Source organism: Oncorhynchus gorbuscha, linkage group LG11, assembly GCF_021184085.1.
Source record: "Oncorhynchus gorbuscha isolate QuinsamMale2020 ecotype Even-year linkage group LG11, OgorEven_v1.0, whole genome shotgun sequence".
In the NCBI taxonomy this organism is placed as follows: Eukaryota; Metazoa; Chordata; class Actinopteri; order Salmoniformes; family Salmonidae; genus Oncorhynchus; species Oncorhynchus gorbuscha.
The window spans coordinates 87,928,573-87,948,072 of record NC_060183.1 but is presented as its reverse complement, the minus strand read 5'-3'; the positions used below and the strand labels follow the sequence as shown (position 1 = coordinate 87,948,072).

The 19,500-nt window shown below is 43.5% G+C and overlaps 1 protein-coding gene across 8 annotated transcripts in view; it reads right to left on the bottom strand.

Annotated features, from left to right (window-relative positions):
* The window catches only part of LOC123989585 (low-density lipoprotein receptor-related protein 2-like), a 112,719-nt gene that overhangs the window by 36,668 nt on the left and 56,551 nt on the right, over positions 1 to 19,500 (bottom strand). For all 8 annotated transcript variants that reach the window (XM_046290706.1, XM_046290707.1, XM_046290712.1 and 5 more), the window contains 3 exons: positions 9,200 to 9,386; positions 815 to 1,024; positions 540 to 723 (listed from right to left, as the gene is read on the bottom strand). In XM_046290706.1, coding sequence (XP_046146662.1) covers positions 540 to 723; positions 815 to 1,024; positions 9,200 to 9,386 — 581 coding nt within the window. The remainder of the gene's footprint in view (positions 1 to 539; positions 724 to 814; positions 1,025 to 9,199; positions 9,387 to 19,500) is intronic.

The window sequence follows — 19,500 nt, the reverse complement described above, 5'->3', positions numbered from 1 at the left end:
TGAAGTCCCCCTCCAAAAAATTGAAATTCACATGAGCACCACAATGCTTATTCCACCCATGCTCTATCAAGGTTTTCCTGCACACAGCTATGACTGTCTATTGTGCTTCAAACAATTTGTACACAGGTTGCTTTAAGTCTCAAAACCTCCTCTCAACCGAATTCATACTCTTCAGAGGGATAATGGACTTTTCAGGGTTGTGTTATAAAAACAGAGTGATAGGTATATTCATTTGTATACCTTTTGTGTGGCAGCAGCCCTCGCACCCGAACCCACCCTTTGGGCGGCAGCAGCCCTCGCACCCGAACCCACCCTTTGGGCGGCAGCAGCCCTCGCACCCGAACCCACCCTTTGGGCGGCAGCAGCCCTCGCACCCGAACCCACCCTTTGGGCGGCAGCAGCCCTCGCACCCGAACCCACCCCCGAACCCACCCTTTGGGCGGCAGCAGCCCCCGCACCCGAACCCACCCTTTGGGCGGCAGCAGCCTCGCACCCGAACCCACCCTTTGGGCGGCAGCAGCCCTCGCACCCGAACCCACCCTTTGTGTGGCAGCAGTAGTAGTGAGCGAGGCTGCTCCAGATCCTCATCCAGAACCACTATGTAGTTCTGAGACTTTACTGTAGATGTGCCCAGCCTCACAGCCAGAATCTGACTGGCCAGCCCATCCAGCCAGTACAGGTTCCTGCCAACCCAGTCCACAGCTATAGAATCAGACTTCACACCTACAGAAAGAGCATTCTGTTAGCAAACATCTAGTAGACAGTAGGGCTGAGACTACTTGGTACTAACCCTGTCCTTGGTTAGGGTACTAACCTTTGACCAGAGTGCCTGTGTCCTTGGTGTTGATGGAAGTCCACTTGATGCTCTCCTCCTCCAGACTGACCCAGTATACCCTCTGGTCTCTCCAGTCATAATCCACACAGAACACAGGTGTCTGACTAGTGGAGAGCAATGAAAGGCTGGAGCTATGCAACCCCAACACCAGCAGCTCATTCTGAACAGATGCCAGCAGGTGAGCCTCATCTACACAGACAAAATACACCATCAATATACCATGACAAAACACCATTCTGAATACAACGACAAAACTATAATTAGACAAATCTACATTAGTTGCGGCTATTAGGTTGAGCCAGCAATGCATGTTAGAGTCTTTTCTCCCCTTAATTTCTCCATGTTACATAATTACATTTGGCACACTGGTTGGGAACTCAACTTCCTAAATACTCAGATGGCACTGCATTCCGCTGGCTCGTTTTCTTGCTGGAAGGATGTATAGAAAACTAGAATTCTCCCATAGGGATTCTCCCATAGGGATTCTTCCAGGGATTCTCCCATAGGGATTCTCTAGATGCCATTTGTGACACACCATCTTTTTTCAGTCTTATGTACCAAAATTTGAATTGGTGTTTTTACATTTGATAAAAGTACTCAGAGCTTCAAAATGGCATATCATACACCATAGTTGGAGGAAACAGGAAGTAATGCTGCTTTATAAAGTTGATATACTTAGAATCCCATTTAGGAGTAAAAAGCATTCGAACATTTGAGACCAACTGGCTTGAGTCGGTCTTATGTAGCAACATTTGAAAAGGTTGTTTATTTTATTTTTTACATTGGATGAGAGTAGACAGAGCTAGAATATGGTATATCATACAATAGTTGAACGCAAAAGTAATTATGCTTTGAAAGTTAATAAACTTGTAAACTCACTTGAGAAAAAGGCCCTTGAATATTTGGTACCTACTGAGAGCTCGTCACACATTCAGCATCGTTCACACCCTTTTAAGCTTAAGCCCCACCCATCTAAGGATTCACATGTGAGGCAATGTACTAAACAACCAGTGTCAGATTGTCCGTTTGTAAATTCAGAGCATTTCGTTCTCGGAGCGTTCAGAGCACACATTGGAAGCTCTGGCCGATGAGTAGGGTTGAGCCGAGCGTTCTGACCTAACAGCAGTCAAACACCCAAGCCAACTGGCCAACGTTGACGAGCTACTTCGACACAAATGAGAGAACAGCGCACTGACCAGTTCACTCACCCTAGCAGAGCTGGTTCGGCTGGCAAAAATATTATGTTTCATTGCCTACGTTTTCTGACACCGGCCATGTGCAATGGGTGTTGAGTGTTGGTAAATTCATCAGTTATGCGCTCCATCACAGACGAGTGGTCTGAAATCGACATGTCCAGACCACTCATAAGAGAAAGCCCATCATGGCTAGTGGGAAGGTTGCTGCTTTTTCCATAACTAAACCAACTAGACTCTTAATTTAACAATTGTACACTGCTCAAAAAAATTAAGGGAACACTAAAATAACATCCTAGATCTGAATGAATGAAATATTCTTATTAAGTACTTTTTTCTTTACATAGTTGAATGTGCTGACAACAAAAACACACAATTATGAAAATCAAATTTATCAACCCATGGAGGTCTGGATTTGGAGTCACCCTCAAAATTAAAGTGTAAAACCACACTACAGGTTGATCCAACTTTGATGTAATGTCCTTAAAACAAGTCAAAATGAGGCTCATTAGTGTGTGTGGCCTCCACGTGCCTGTATGACCTCCCTACAACGCCCAGGCATGCTCCTGATGAGGTGGCGGATGGTCTCCTGAGGGATCTCATCCCAGACCTGGACTAAAGCATCCACCAATTCCTGAACAGTCTGTGGTGCAACGTGGCGTTGGTGGATGGAGCGAGACATGTCCCAGATGTGCTCAATAGGATTCAGGTCTGGGGAACGGGTGGGCCAGTCCATAGCATCAATGCCTTCCTCTTGCAGGAACTGCTGACACAATCCAGGCACATGAGGTATAGCATTGTCTTGCATTAGGAGGAACCCAGGGCCAACCGCACCAGCATATGGTCTCACAAGGAGTCTGAGGATCTCATCTCAGTACCTAATGGCAGTCAGGCTACCTCTGGCGAGCACATGGAGGGCTGTGCAGCCCCCCAAAGAAATACCACCCCACACCATGACTGATCCACCGCCAAACCGGTCATGCTGGAGGATGTTGCAGGCAGCAGAATGTTCTGAAGGGACGGCGTCTCCAGACAGTCACATCTGTCACATGTGCATTCAGTGTGAACCTGCTTTCTTCTGTAAAGAGCACAGGGCGTCAATGGCGAATTTGAAATCTTTGTGTTCTCTGGCAAATGCCAAACGTCCTGCACGGTGTTGGGCTGATATGCAGTGCACAACCCCACCTGTGGACGTCAGACCCTCATGGAGTCTGTTTCGGACCGTTTGAGCAGACACATGTGGACTGCTGGAGGTCATTTTGAAGGGATCTGATGACTCCTTGCTGTCCCCAGTCCACCTGGTTGTGCTGCTGCTCCAGTTTCTCCTCCTGTTCCTCCTTGCACAAAGGCGACCTGTTGCACCCTCTACAACCACTGTGATTATTATTATTTGACTCGGCTGGTCGTGAACGCTTGGCCATGTACTGTTATAATCTCCCTGTTGCTGGGTTGTTGCCTTTCCCTCATGCTACATCTGCATTGCTTGCATCCTCCACGTCTCCTGATGTACTGGCCTGTCTCCTGGTACCTGTTGCTGGGTTGTTGCGCCTCCATGCTCTGGATACTATGCTGACAGACACAACAAACCTTCTTCCTGATGTGCCATCCTGGAGCTGCACTACCTGAGCCACTTGTGTGGGTTGTAGACTCCGTCTCATGCTACCACTAGAGTGAAAGCACCGTCAGCATTCAAAAGTGACCAAAACATCAGCCAGGAAGCATAGGAACTGAGAAGTGGTCGCCACCTGCAGAACCACTCCTTTATTGGGGGTGTCTTGCTAAATGCCTATAATTTCCACCTGTTGTCTATTCCATTTGCACAACAGCATGTGGAATTTATTGTCAATCAGTGTTGCGTCCTAAGTAGACAGTTTGATTTCAATTAAATAACTGAGTTACATTGTGTTGTTTAAGTGTTCCCTTAATTTTTTTGAGCAGTGTATGTTGTATTGACAGATACATACAAAGTCTTAAAGTTAATTATGGCAAGGCGACCGGAAAAATAACCAAATACAAACAGTGTAGCTCTTCCCTCATCAAGGCAATCGAACAAGCTAAGCGTCAGTGTAGAGACAGTAGAGTCGTAATTCAACGGTTCAGACACGAGACGTATGTGGCAAGGTCTACAGTCACAGAAAACAAAAAGAAAACCATCCCAGTTGAAGACACCAATGTCTTGCTCCCAGACCAACTCCTTTGCTCGCTTTGAGGACAATACAGTGCCACTGACATGGCCCACTACCAAGGCCCACTACCAAAACCTGTAGACTCCTTCACCGCAGCCAACGTGAGTAAAACATTTAAACGTGTTAACCCTCGCAAGTCTGCCGGCCCAGACGTTTTCCCTAGCTGCGTCCTCAGAGAATGCACAGACCAGCTGGCTGGTGTGTTTACAGACATAATCAATCCCTATCCGAGTCGGCTGTTCCCACATGCTTCATGAGGGCCACCATTGTTCCTGTTCCCAAAAAAGCTAAGACACCGGAGCTGAACGACTATCACACTCACTTCCATCATCATGAAGTGCTTTGAGAGACAGGTCAAGGACCATTTCACATCCACCCTACCTGACACCCTAGACCCACTCCGATTTGCTTACCGTCCCAATAGGTCCACAAACGAAGCGGACAAGAGGAATACCAATGTAAGAATGCTGTTCATCGACTACAGCTCAGCATTTAACACCATAGCACCCTCCAAACTAGTCATTAAGCTACAGACCCTGGGTCTGGATCCCGCCCTGTGCAACTGGGTCCTTGACTTCCTGAAGGGCCGCCCCTAGGTGGTGAGGGTAGGTAACATCTCCACCCCGCTGATCCTCCACACTGGGGCCTCACAAGTGTGTGTTCTCAGCCCTCTCCTGTACTCTGTTCACCCATGACTGCGTGGCAATGCACGCCACCAACTCAAATCATCAAGTTTGCAGACAACACTCCAGTGGGAGGCTCGATTAACAACAATGATGAGATGGCCTGCAGGGAGGACGTGAGGGCCCTCAGTGTGGCGTCAGGAAAATAACCTCACACTCAACATCAACAAAACGTTGACAAAGGAGATGATCGTGGACTTCAGGAAACCGCAGAGGGAGCAACAGCACCTCTTCAACCTCAGGAGTAACTGAAGGTTACTTTTCTTTATCTTGGCCAGGTCGCAGTTGTAAATGAGAACTTGTTCTCAACTGGCATCCCTGGTTAAATAAGTGAAATTAACTACACTAGGGTAGGGGGCAGTATTTGGAATTTTGGATGAAAAGCCTTTCCAAATTACACTGTCTGCAACTCGGGCCCAGAAGCTAGAATATGCATATTGTCAGATTAGGATAGAAAAAAAGTTTCCAAAACTGTCAAAATATTGTCTGCGAGTTTAACAGAAGTGATTTTGCAGGCGAAAACCTGAGGAAAATCCAACAAGTGTGGTTTTTCCTGAAAGCTCTGTTCCATTGGATGCCTTGCCTCCATTTAAAGGGATATGAACCAGATTCATTTTCTTATGGCTTCCTCAAGCTGTAAACAGTCTAGACAGTTTCAGGCTTTTATTTGGAAAAATTAGCGATAAAGAACCCATCTCGTCAGTGGATGGATGGGTGCCAGCAGAGTTTCTCATGCACAGCCATATTCTCTCTCGCCTATGGAAGAAGCTACATTCCGGTTGACATTATCGATTATATATATTGTAAAAGAACCCGAGGTTTGATTATAAAAAACATTTGACATTTTTCCTGTGGACATTACAGATACTATTTGGAATTTGTCTGCGATGTCATGACCACTCGAGCCTGTGGATTTCTGAACTCCATTATGATGAATATCTGTAAATTGAAGTGGCTCTGCAAAATCACCAGATGTTTGGGAAGCAAAACCTTACTGAACATAACACGCCAATGTAAACAGAGATTTTTATAGTAATATGAACTCTATTGAACAAAATATACATGTATTGTTTAACATGAAGTCCTATGAGTGTCATCTGATGAAGATCAAAGGTTAGTGATTAATTTTCTCCATTTCTGCTTTTTGTGACTCCTCTTTGGCTGGTAAAATGGCTGTGTTTGTGACTTGGCGCTGACCTAACAATCGCATGGTATGCTTTCGTCGTAAAGCCTTTTTCAAATCAGACACTGGTGGGATTAACACATTTTTAAAATTGTGTATAATACTTGTATATTTGATGAATTTTTATGAGATTTGTTTGAATTTGGCACCCTGCACTTTCACTGGCTATTGTCAAATCGATTCCGTTAACGGGATTTCAGCCAGTCTCCTTCCTAAGTTAGATATTACTGCACGGTCGGAACTAGAAGCACAAGCATTTCACTATAGTCTCAACATCTGCTAAGCATGTGCACGTGACGAATAAAATTTGATTTGTCATGCAGCAAGACAATGGTAGAAAACAATCAAATCTACGTGAAAATGGCTGAAAAGCAACAATTTTGAAGTTTTGGAATTTGCCGAGCTAAGTCCAGACCTAATCCCAATTGCGACACCTTTCAGAAAACTAGGCACATGTCAAGCCACAACTTCACATGAGGGCCATTTTAACGTGGTGTAGTCCTTAGGGAAATACTTACAATACCTTAACCAACAATACAAATATTATTCGGGTCAGAGCCATTTGCTTGATAAGTTATAGCTTAACTTTCTCTATGGCTTCCCTAATGTGTCTAGTGTCACAATACATAGTTTCAGGCTTTTATTTTGAAAAATGAGCCTGATTGTCAACATTGTGTCAGTGGTCACCTGGAGTCTGTTTTGTGCTTAAGACAAATGCGGCCATTGTTTCTCTTTCCTACCAAGAAGCCACCTGTCCCGGTTGATATATTATCAAATAGATATTTGAAAAACACCTTAAGGCTTGATTATAAACAACATTTGCCATGTTGGTCGATATTATGGAGATAATTTGGAATATTTTTCGAAGTTGCCGTGATCGCAATTTCCAGTCGAATTCTCAGCCAAACATGAACTAGCGGAGTTAATTTGGCTACAAAAAAAATATTTTGGGGAAAAAAGGAACATTTGCTATCTAACTGGGAGTCTGGTGAGTGAAAACATCCGAAGCTTATCCAAGGTAAACAATTAAATTTGATTGCTTTTCTGATTTGTGACCATGATGCCTGCTGCTAGCTAGGCATAATGCTATGCTAGGCTATCGATAAACTTACAAAAATGCTTCTTGCTTTGGCTGCAAAGCATATTTTCAAAATCTGAGATGACAGGGTGGTTAACAAAAGGCTAAGCTCTGTTTCAATATATTTCACTTGTGATTTCATGAATATGAATATTTTCTAGTAATGTTTTTTGACTGGTGCGCTATGCTATGCAGAGGTTGCTTCCTGATTGGATTTTTCTCAGGCTTTCGCCTGCAATATCAGTTCTGCTATACACAGACAATATTTTTACAGTTTTGGAAACTTGTGTTTTCTATCCTAAGCTGTCAATTATATGCATATTCTAGCATCTTGTCCTGAGAAATAGGCAGTTTACTTCGGGAACGTTATTTCTCCAAAAATGAAAATAGTGTCCCCTAACTTCAAGAGGTTAAAACATACTAAAACAGGAATACATATTAAGAGTACATAGAGATACATTTTCAATTAACATCACATTTTTATTTTTACACTTATTGATAATTTTAATTCTCTTAAACAATGTGAAGGGGTTGTTCTCCCCCCACTATTTTAGGATAAAGAATTTGCCATTAAAAATGTGCCAATTAAAAATTTAAGTTAAAAATCAGGGTCCATATAATTTGGATGAACATAAAATATCAGCGTCTTCCAAATTAATGTTAGCTTATTTTAAAATAAAATCTATTTTACTACAAAATCTGACATGAGAATAGTCCCAAAATAAAAGGGTCAAGAGTTTGGGTCACAACCACAAAATACACATGTTATCAATAGCCATTTTGAATCAGTGTATAAATGTCTTTACAGGGGTGCTTGACTGAAGTTAGTACAGAACACTCAAATGAATCCTTAAAGAGCTGGGTGGGTTAAAAGCTTAAGAGGGTGTGAACGATGCTGAATGGGTGTAGACAAAGGGGTCTCCAGCAGTAGTACCAAAACATTCAAAGGCCATTTTCTCTATAGTGAGTTTACAACTTTCAAAGCAGAAATACTTTCCATTGTTCCTCAACTGCTGTGTATGATAGCATTTTGTAGCTCTGAGACTACTTCTATCCATCGTAAAAATTACAATTTAAAATTCTGCTACATAAGAGTGATTTGAGCCGGTAAGTCACATTTCTCCTTTGCCAAGATAATCCATATCATGTGGCATATCATGAAGCTGATTAAAAATCTTGATTATTACAAAAGGGAACCTTGTGCTGGGGACAATAAAAGACCAAATGTATAGTTGTCAAAGTTGAGGCTTACAATTGGTATGCTGAATGCAGAAATGTCCACCAGAACTGTAGCCAGAGATTTGAACGTTACTCTACCATAAGCTACCTACATTGTTTTAGAGATCTGCAACTTGTAAATGTCTAAAGAGCATAGCTTAACAGTCTTAAGACAACATAAGATTCCATTACTCCATAGTTTATAACTTGTTTTACTTTACATACCTAGTTAAATTAAAATGAACAGGAATAATAACCATGTATTGCTTCAAAATATGTTAAAGCGCTGTCAACTATCTTGCCCATTTCCCATCCGAGTCAGTTTATGTATTAGTCTTGGTTAAATTTAGGGTTAAGGAGTGGTTTCGCAGACAGATTTCACTTGGTCCCAGACTAGAAATAATATTGGCTGGATATTTTCCATTGATCTTGCTTTTTAGTCCAATACTAGGCTTAATCTGTGTCTGGGAAAACCTCCCCATAATGTTTAAGTGAGTGGAATGATGTCTAACATGAAAAAATATGTATAAATGACCAGGTGCATTAATGGGGTAAACCTACTCTAAGAGTATGTATTAGGCTGTTTGAGAAGGTTTGAATCCTAATCAACCCATCTAATGGGAGTACATGTGTTGTGGAGGTTATAGTAGATGAATTAAGCTTCAGTACTCTAGCAGTAGTTAAGCCATTTATTCTGAAAAGCCTAGTTTCTGCATAGGTTAAAATAGCTTTTGCATTTCCTGTCTTTTTTGGCTTTAGACAAAAGTAAATATTTCACTAAAACAATGTCTTAATTACGTTCAAGCAAAGACATTTAGAGTACCTTGGGTCTTGCAGCTGTGACCATTTGGTTCCAGCAGATATCCATGGTGACAGCGACACAGGAAGGAGCTGCGGGTGTTAAGGCAGGTGTGGCTGCAGACAGGTGGTAGGACCTCATTACACTCGTCAACATCCACACAGGACAAACCATTAGCCTGGAGCCGGAAGCCTGCAGCACAGATGCACCTCTGTAAGAGACAGAAGGACCACATGTCACAGCCACACTTCTGTAGGCCAACAACTTGGGTTTTGTTTTAACTCACCGGTCCATGGGGGCTTAGGGCTTGTGGCATTGTCTAGAGCATGTGACTAGGGTTAAGGCGTGTTGTGTGGCATGGTCTAGGGTGTGTAGCTAGGGCATGGCGGGGGTCATCGTTGGGCTGCGGGTGTGAAAGATTCAGCAGTCTACAGGCATTACACCTAGCTAAAATATTCCTGTAGCTCTGTTGGAGTAACTTTAATAGATCACTGACATCTTCTGGAAATGGAAGATGCTCTACATTGATTTAAGCCCAGCTCATAAATAGGCTACATATGTAAATGTGGGCTAAGAAAAAAGGTTCATGAAATAGATAACTTGCTAGTAACAGATGACATTCATATTCTGACCATCTGAAACTCACTAAGATAATACCGTTGATACAGCAGCAATCCATGGTTATAACATCTACCAAAAAGACAAATGCCAACGGGGCAGTGTTGCTGTCTATATTCAGAACCACATTCCTATAAAGTTGAGAGGATCTCATGTTAAATACTGTTTAAGTAATAAGGCTACTGGTTTACCTCCATCACCTAAAGACCATTCTGGTGGGAAGCTGCTATAGACCAAGTGTTATCAGCCAGAATCTGGATAACATGTAAAATGCTTGATATGTTATCACAGGTGTATTTTCTGGGTGACCTAAATATTGACTGGCTTTTATTAAGCTGCCCACTCAAGAAAAAGCTTCACACCAGTGCCTGCAAACTGGTTCAAGTTCAGTAAACCTACCAGGGGAGATATAAAGCACAGGAATGAAAACATCTTCTGATCACATCTTCACTTAATGCATTAAAGCAGTATCCAAATCCATTGGATGTAGTGATCACAATATGTTAGCGATATCTAGGAAAGCTTAAGTTCCAAAGGCTGGTCCTAATAGTGTGTATAAGAGGGCATACAAAAACATTTGTATTGATTCCTATGACGTAAAGAATATTTGCTGGTCTGTGGTGTGTAATTAGGAGCAACCAGATACTGCATTTGACAACAACAAAAAGTTTGATACATCGCACAGACAGGAATAAAGAATTCTCCGGGAAGATGAGACTGATGTGTGTTTCATGATGAACTACTTATGGAGAGAGTCCAGGTACATTAATTCACCCGACCTAGAATCAAATGCCGACCGTATACCATCAAGAGAATTCTCTTCGGTTATAGTCACAGTGTATATATTCCCCTTCGAGCAGATACGACGGCCCTCAATTAACTACACTGGACTTCGTGCAAACTGGAAACAGCATATCCTGAGGCCGTATTTCTAGTAGCTAGCTAGTCTAAAAAAGCAGGTGAGGAAAATGCTACCAAAGTTCTAACATTGCTTGTAGTACTCACTCTTCAAAAACTCAGCCACTATTACTCTCCCTTCTGGAATGCCTGCAAGGCCCTCCCCTGCCCTCCATTCGGCAAGTCAGATCAAAACTCCATTCCAATTTTCCCTTCCTATAGGCAGAAACTCAAACAGGAAGTACAAGTGGTCTTGCAGGTCAATTCAACCCTGGTCTGACCAATCGGAATCCAATCTTCAAGATAGTTTTGATATAGCGGACTGGGATATGTTCCGGGTTGCCTCAGAATAACCTTGATATTTATACTGACAGAGTTCATCAGGAAGTGTATAGGGTATGTTCCCACTCACTATTAAAACCTACCTAGTCCATAAACTGTGGATAGATAGCAGCAGTTGCACAAAACTGAATGTGCGAACCTCCGCATTTAACCACGGCAAGGTGACTGGAGTCATGACTGTCCTGGAAGGATCCAAATAGGTCAGATGTACAAAACGGAGTGATTTCTCCTACACAAAGAATATTTTTGGACAAACTGAACATTTGCTATCTAACTGAGAGTCTCCTCATTGAAAACATCCGAAGTTCTTCAAAGGTAAATTATTTTATTTGAATGCTTTTCTTGTTTTTGTAAAAATGTTGCACGCTCAATGCTAACGCTAAATGCTATGCTAGCCATCAATACTGTTACACAAATGCTTGTTTTGCTATGGTTGAAAAGCATATTTTGAAAATCTGAGATGACAGTGTTGTTAACAAAAGGCTAAGCTTGAGAGCTAGCATATTTATTTCATTTCATTTGAAATTTTCATGAATAGTTAACGTTGCGTTATGGTAATGAGCTTGAGGCTGTATTCACGATCCCAGATGCGGGATGGCTAGAATCAAGAGGTTAACCTAGACAAGAAAGGCGTCGAGCTGCAGCTCACGCCTAAAGCGGTTTGAACTCTGAAATCTCAATGAGGTAGAGGCGAGAAGCTCACCTCCCGGACAAATCACTGGTACAGCTGATTAGCTGCCCTAAGTATCCAGAAAAGTTAATTTAAGTGGGACCATTCTACTACTCAACACCCCACTAGGAACCATTGACATGGCTGGCTAGCTTATCTTCAACGACTCATTTTCCAGAGTGAATGGAAGAACAGAAGGATGGGGACCCCTTTTTGACAATCAGAGCGTTACAAGTGTGCCGTGGAAAGGCCCAACCAACCCCTTTCCAAAGCCCTGTAGGAGAAATACACTAAGAACCAAATACATTCAAGATTTTACTCCAAACAAACGGTGGTTCATGTGCAAAGTACATTGGTACATTTAGAAACTACTCTTACAGTAATAAAGTATTATGTCTCTGCCTCTTGCCCTCCATGTCTTTTCTAATGTAAAATATATCACTAGCCACTTTAAACAATGCTACCTAATATAATGTTTACATACCCTACATCATTCATCTCATAGGTATACGTATATACTGTACTCTATATCATCTACTGCATCTTTATGTAATATATGTATCACTAGCCACTTTGTTTACATACTCATCTCATATGTATATACTGTACTCGATACCATCTACTGTATCTTACCTATGCCGCTCTGTACCATCACTCATTCATACATCTTTATGTACATATTCTTTATCCCCTTACACTATAAGGTAGTAGTTTTGGAATTGTTAGCTAGATTACTTGTTGGTTATTACTGCATTGTCAGAACTAGAAGCACAAGCATTTCGCTACACTCGCATTATCTGCTAACCATGTGTGTGACAAATACATTTGATTTGATTTAAGAAGCCACCATATCGTTGTCAGTCCGCTAGGGACCTATTTCTAATGTATTAAGTGTGTATGTATATCCGGTGTAACCATTTAGTTAGCTATGAAATAAACCAATTTGTGTAGCAGTGAATCATAAGGCTTTTGCAGATGCAGGAGGTTACGACTTTTCAGAAGGATGATATGATACGATACTTATGGATGTGATAGTAAAGACATTTAGAGTGTATATCGGGAGATGGTAACGTTAAACAGCTCGTGGTGCCCCAAATCCTAATGAGTTAATTGTTGCATGATTAATTCAATTCAGTAACAATTAAACAGTTAGTTGATCAGATAAAAAGTAAAGTTATGACACTGGGAATATGGCAGAATAGAAACAGTTTAGTCATGCCCTACGTAAGGCAACCACAGGCAAAACATCAGTACAGAGACGTCCCTATTGAACAGCTCAGACATATGTAGCAGGGACTCCAGACAATCACGGATTACAAAGGGAAAACCAGCCATGTCGGACACCGACGTCTTGCTCCAGGACAAGTTAAACTACTTCACCCTCTGAGGATAACATGGCACCACTGACGCAGGCCGAGGACTGTTGGCGCTCATTCTCTGTGGCCGATGTGAGTAAGACAAAGCGTGTTAACCCTCGCATGGCTGGCAGCCCAGACATCCCTAGCCGCATCCTCATAGACCAACTGGCTGGAGTGTTTACAGACATATTAAATCTCTCCTTAGCCCAGTCTGCTGTCCACATTAAATGCAAGATGTCCACCATTGTTCCTGTACCCAAGAAAACAAAGGTAACTAAATGACTATCATCCCGTAGCACTCACCTCCACCATACACGACACCCTAGACACACTTTAATTTGCATACCGTCCTAAAAGATTATGCAATCGCCATCACTGCAAATGGCCATATCCAATCTGGACAAGAGGAATACTTCCAGTACCAGTCAAAAGTTAACACCTACTCATTCAAGGGTATTTCTTCTTTACTTTTGTCTACATTGTAGAAAAATGAATCCATCAAAACGGTTGTAAACCCCCAAGCATTTTACATTAGTTTCTTCAAAGTAGTCACCCTTTACCTTGACAGCTTTGCACTCTTCGCATTCTCTCAACCAGGTTCATGAAGAATGATTTTCCAACAGTCTTGGAGTTCCCACATATGCTGAGCACTTTGTGGCTTTTCCTTCACTCTGAGGTCCATCTCATCCCAAAACATCTCAATTGGGTTGAGGTTGGGTGAGTGTGGAGGCCGGGTCATCTGATGCAGCACACCATCACTCTCCTTGGTAAAATAGCCCTTTCAAAATAATTGTCAGCTGCAAAGCACCCCCACATCACACCTCCATGCTTCAGGGTGGGGAAAAAAACAAATCAAATTTGATTTGTCACACACACACACAGGCAGAGATGGCCGCCTCGCTTCGCATTCCTAGGAAACTATGCAGTTTTGTTTTTTTACGTGTTATTTTTTACATTAGTACCCCAGGTCATCTTAGGTTTCATGACATACAGTCGAGAAGAACTAGTGAATATAAGATCAGCGTCAACTCACCATCAGTACGACCAAGAATATGTTTTCCGCGACGCGGATCCTGTGTTCTGCCTCAAACAGGCCAACGGAATTGATTCCACGCAGCGACCCCCCCAAAAAATGACTTTGTAAAAGAGGGAAACGTAGCGGTCTTCTGGTCAGACTCCGGACACGGGCACATCGCGCACCACTCCCTAGCATTCTTCTTGCCAATGTCCAGTCTCTTGACAACAAGGTTGATGAAATCCGAGCAAGGGTAGCATTCCAGAGGGACATCAGAGACTGCAACGTTCTCTGCTTCACGGAAACATGGCTCACTGGGAAGACGCTATCCGGGGCGGTGCAGCCAACGGGTTTCTCCACGCATCGCGCCGACAGAAACAAACATCTTTCTGGTAAGAAGAGTGGCGGGGGCGTATGCCTCATGACTAACAGGACATGGTGTGATGAAGGAAAAATACAGGAACTCAAATCCTTCTGTTCACCTGATTTAGAATTCCTCACAATCAAATGTAGACCGCATTATCTACCAAGAGAATTCTCTTCGATTATAATCACAGCCGTATATATCCCCCCCAAGCAGACACATCGATGGCTCTGAACGAACTTTATTTAACTCTTTGCAAACTTGAAACCATTTATCCGGAGGCTGCATTCATTGTAGATGGGGATTTTAACAAAGCTAATCTGAAAACAAGACTCCCTAAATTTTATCAGCATATTGATTGCGCAACCAGGGGTGGTAAAACCTTGGATCATTGTTACTCTAACTTCCGCGACGCATATAAGGTCCTGCCCCGCCCCCCTTTCGGAAAAGCTGACCACGACTCCATTTTGTTGATCCCTGCCTACAGACAGAAACTTAAACAAGAGGCTCCCACGCTGAGGTCTGTCCAACGCTGGTCCGACCAAGCTGACTCCACACTCAAAGACTGCTTCCATCACGTGGACTGGGACATGTTTCGTATTGCGTCAGATTAAAATATTGATGAATACGCTGATTCAGTGTGAGAGTTCATTAGAAAGTGCGTTGAAGATGTCGTTCCCATAGCAACGATAAAAACATTCCCTAACCAGAAACCGTGGATTGATGGCAGCATTCGCGTGAAACTGAAAGCGCGAACCACTGCTTTTAATCAGGGCAAGGTGTCTGGCAACATGACCGAATACAAACAGTGCAGCTATTCCCTCCACAAGGCTATTAAACAAGCTAAGCGTCAGTACAGAGACAAAGTAGAATCTCAATTCAACGGCTCAGACACAAGAGGCATGTGGCAGGGTCTACAGTCAATCACGGACTACAAGAAGAAACCCAGCCCAGTCACGGACCAGGATGTCTTGCTCCCAGGCAGACTAAATAACTTTTTTGCTCGCTTTGAGGACAATACAGTGCCACTGACACGGCCTGCAACGAAAACATGCGGTCTCTCCTTCACTGCAGCCGAGGTGAGTAAGACATTTAAACGTGTTAACCCTCGCAAGGCTGCAGGCCCAGACGGCATCCCCAGCCATGCCCTCAGAGCATGCGCAGACCAGCTGGCCGGTGTGTTTACGGACATATTCAATCAATCCCTATACCAGTCTGCTGTTCCCACATGCTTCAAGAGGGCCACCATTGTTCCTGTTCCCAAGAAAGGTAACTGAGCTAAACGACTACCGCCCCGTAGCACTCACTTCCGTCATCATGAAGTGCTTTGAGAGACTAGTCAAGGACCATATCACCTCCACCCTACCTGACACCCTAGACCCACTCCAATTTGATTACCACCCAAATAGGTCCACAGACTATGCAATCTCAACCACACTGCCCTAACCCACCTGGACAAGAAGAATACATATGTGAGAATGATGTTCATCGACTACAGCTCGGCATTCAACACCATAGTACCCTCCAAGCTCGTCATCAAGCTCGAGACCCTGGGTCTCGACCCCGCCCTGTGCAACTGGGTACTGGACTTCCTGATGGGCCGCCCCCAGGTGGTGAGGGTAGGCAACAACATCTCCTCCCCGCTGATCCTCAACACGGGGGCCCCACAAGGGTGCGTTCTGAGCGCTCTCCTGTACTCCCTGTTCACCCACGACTGAGTGGCCACGCACGCCTCCAACTCAATCATCAAGTTTGCGGACGACACAACAGTGGTAGGCTTGATTACCAACAACGACGAGACTGCCTACAGGGAGGTGGTGAGGGCCCTCGGAGTGTGGTGTCAGGAAAATAACCTCAACGTCAACAAAACTAAGGAGATGATTGTGGACTTCAGGAAACAGCAGAGGGAAACACCCCCCTATCCACATCGATGGAACAGTAGTGGAGAGGGTAGCAAGTTTTAAGTTCCTCGGCATACACATCACAGACAAACTGAATTGGTCCACTCACACTGATAGCGTCGTGAAGAAGGCGCAGCAGCGCCTCTTCAACCTCAGGAGGCTGAAGAAATTTGGCTTGTCACCAAAAGCACACAAACGTCTACAGATGCACAATCGAGAGCATCCTGGCGGGCTGTATCACCGCCCGGTACGGCAACTGCTCCGCCCTCAACCGTAAGGCTCTCCAGAGGGTAGTGAGGTCTGCACAACGCATCACCGGGGGCAAACTACCTGCCCTCCAGGACACCTACACCACCCGATGTTACAGGAAGGCCATAAAGATCATCAAGGACATCAACCACCCGAGCCACTGTCTGTTCACCCCGCTATCATCCAGAAGGCGAGGTCAGTACAGGTGCATCAAAGCTGGGACCGAGAGACTGAAAAACAGCTTCTATCTCAAGGCCATCAGACTGTTAAACAGCCACCACTAACATTGAGTGGCTGCTGCCAACACACTGTCATTGACACTGACCCAACTCCAGCCACTTTAATAATGGGAATTGATGGGAAATGATGTAAATATATCACTAGCCACTTTAAACAATGCTACCTTATATAATGTTACTTACCTTACATTATTCATCTCATATTTAAACGTATATACTGTACTCTACATCATCGACTGCATCCTTATGTAATACATGTATCACTAGCCACTTTAACTATGCCACTTTGTTTACTTTGTCTACATACTCATCTCTTATGTATATACTGTACTCGATACCATCTACTGTATGCTGCCCTGTACCATCACTCATTCATATATCCTTATGTACATATTCTTTATCCCCTTACACTGTGTATAAGACAATAGTTTTGGAATTGTTAGTTAGATTACTTGTTGGTTATCACTGCATTGTCGGAACTAGAAGCACAAGCATTTCGCTACACTCGCATTAACATCTGCTAACCATGTGTATGTGACAAATAACATTTGATTTGATTTGACATGTTAATGAGAGTGTAGCGAAATTCTCTACACGTGGAGAAAATCTGGTCAACTGTCTCAGACATAGCGGTTGGAACCAAAAATCTCAAATTTGGACCACTAATGTCCATTGCTAGTGTTGCTTGGCACAATCAAATCTCATTCTTATTGGTGTCGTTTAGTGGTTTCTTTGCAGCAATTTGTACACGAAGGCCTGATTCATGCAGTGTCCTCTGAACAGTTGATGTTGAGCTAGGTCTGTTAAATTGAACTCAAGCATTTATTTGGGCTGCAATATCCGAGGCTGGTAACTAATGAACGTATCCTCTGCAGCATAGGTAACTCTGGGTCTTCCTTTCCTGTGGTGGTCCTCATGAGAGCCACTTTCATCTTTGTGCTAAATACTTGACATTTCCCAGATTGACTGACCTTCATGTCTTAAAGTAATGGACTGTTTCTCTTTGCTTATTTGAGCTGTTCTTGCCATAATATGGACTTGATCTTTTACCAAATAGGGCTATCTTCTGTATACCAACCCTATCTTGTCACAACACAATTGACTTTAAGCTGGTAATTTACGCTGGTATTGTATGTAACTGCCAAAGGGGGAGGATTTGCAATCTTGACGGAAAATGTTGTAGTTTGGTATGGAATTCTGAATTTTTGGTGGCCTTCCTGAACCAGGATTCAGACACGGCAAGGACATCAGGGTTGGCGGCGTGTGCAAAAGCAGTAAGTAAAACCAAGTTAGAGAGGAGGCTTCTGATGTAACATGCATGAAACTAATGTATATTCGACACGCAGGACTCTGGATTAGCCTCCACATTACCCGAGGAACAGAGGAGTAGGATGAGGGTACGGCTAAAGGCTAGCAAAACTGGTTGTCTAGTACATTGGGGACAGAATAAAAGGAGCAGATTTCTGGGCATGGTAGAATAGATTCAGGCCAAAATGTGCAGACAGGGGTATGGTGGGGTGCGGGTACAGTGGAGGTAAACCCAGGCAATGAGTGATAAGAGCGGTTGCATCTCTGGACATTCTGGTTATACTGGTGCAATCACAGGTGTTGATTGGGAGAGCTAACTAAATCAACAACGGGTAAGACAACAGCTAATCAGCTAGGTCAACAACAGGTTCAATGGCAATGAATGAGCAGAGAGGGTCGGTTAACTACACACAGGGCCTGAGTTAGGCTAGGGCCGACAGAAACAAAGGTAAACAATGTGGAGTACCGTGATAAATTAACAGTCCAGCAGGCATCAGCTATGTAGCAAAGTAATAGGGTCCAGTGTAGCGCAATAGATGAAATAGGGAAACGCTAGGTAGTCGTTACTACGCGGGAGCAACGGCGTTTAAAGTTAGCAGTCCGGGGTAAATAGAAGCATCTGCTTCGTCGTCCAGCAAAGGCCGGTTGAAGGCACAGCTGATGAAAATACATCTGCGGACCAGTCGTGGTGGTACGAAGGGACATGGCCAGATGGCGAAAGAGGTATTGTAGTTGTGGTAATTTTGTTTGCTAGCCAGGAGATGAGTCTGGCTCAGGGCTAACTTCAGGGCTGGGTCACTCAGTGGCAGCTAGCTGTGATGATCAATGGTCCAAGGTTTATGGCAGAAATCTGGCGTTGTAGTGGAGAAAAACAGTCAGAGGCTGGCAGGTATTATCCAGGCTAAAAAAACAGCTGGTGCCTGAGCAGAGGGTAAAGGCCGCTAGCAGTGGCTAACAATGACTAAATGGCTAGTAACTTAACTAATTAGCTGGCAACCTTCTGATGAAAGTTTTGGCTATAGGGTCTAAAGAAATTGCGGATCGGTGTCACATTGAGTGAGGCGGTTACCGGAAGGTATATTTAATTTAAAAATGGAAAATGAGTTTGAAAAACAAATTGGAATATATACAAAAAATACAAAAAGTAAACGAGAGGAAAACAAAACACGTCTGCACTGCGATGCCATCTTGCCTTCTGGATGTTAACGGGGTGAATAAGCAGCGGCTCAGGTGGTTGTTGTCCTTGAAATTTTTGGCCTTCCAGTGACATTGTGTACTGTAGTTGTCCTGGAGGGCAGATAGTTTGCCCCCAGTGATGCGCTGTGCAGACTGCACCACCCTCTGGAGATCCTTGTGGTTGTGGG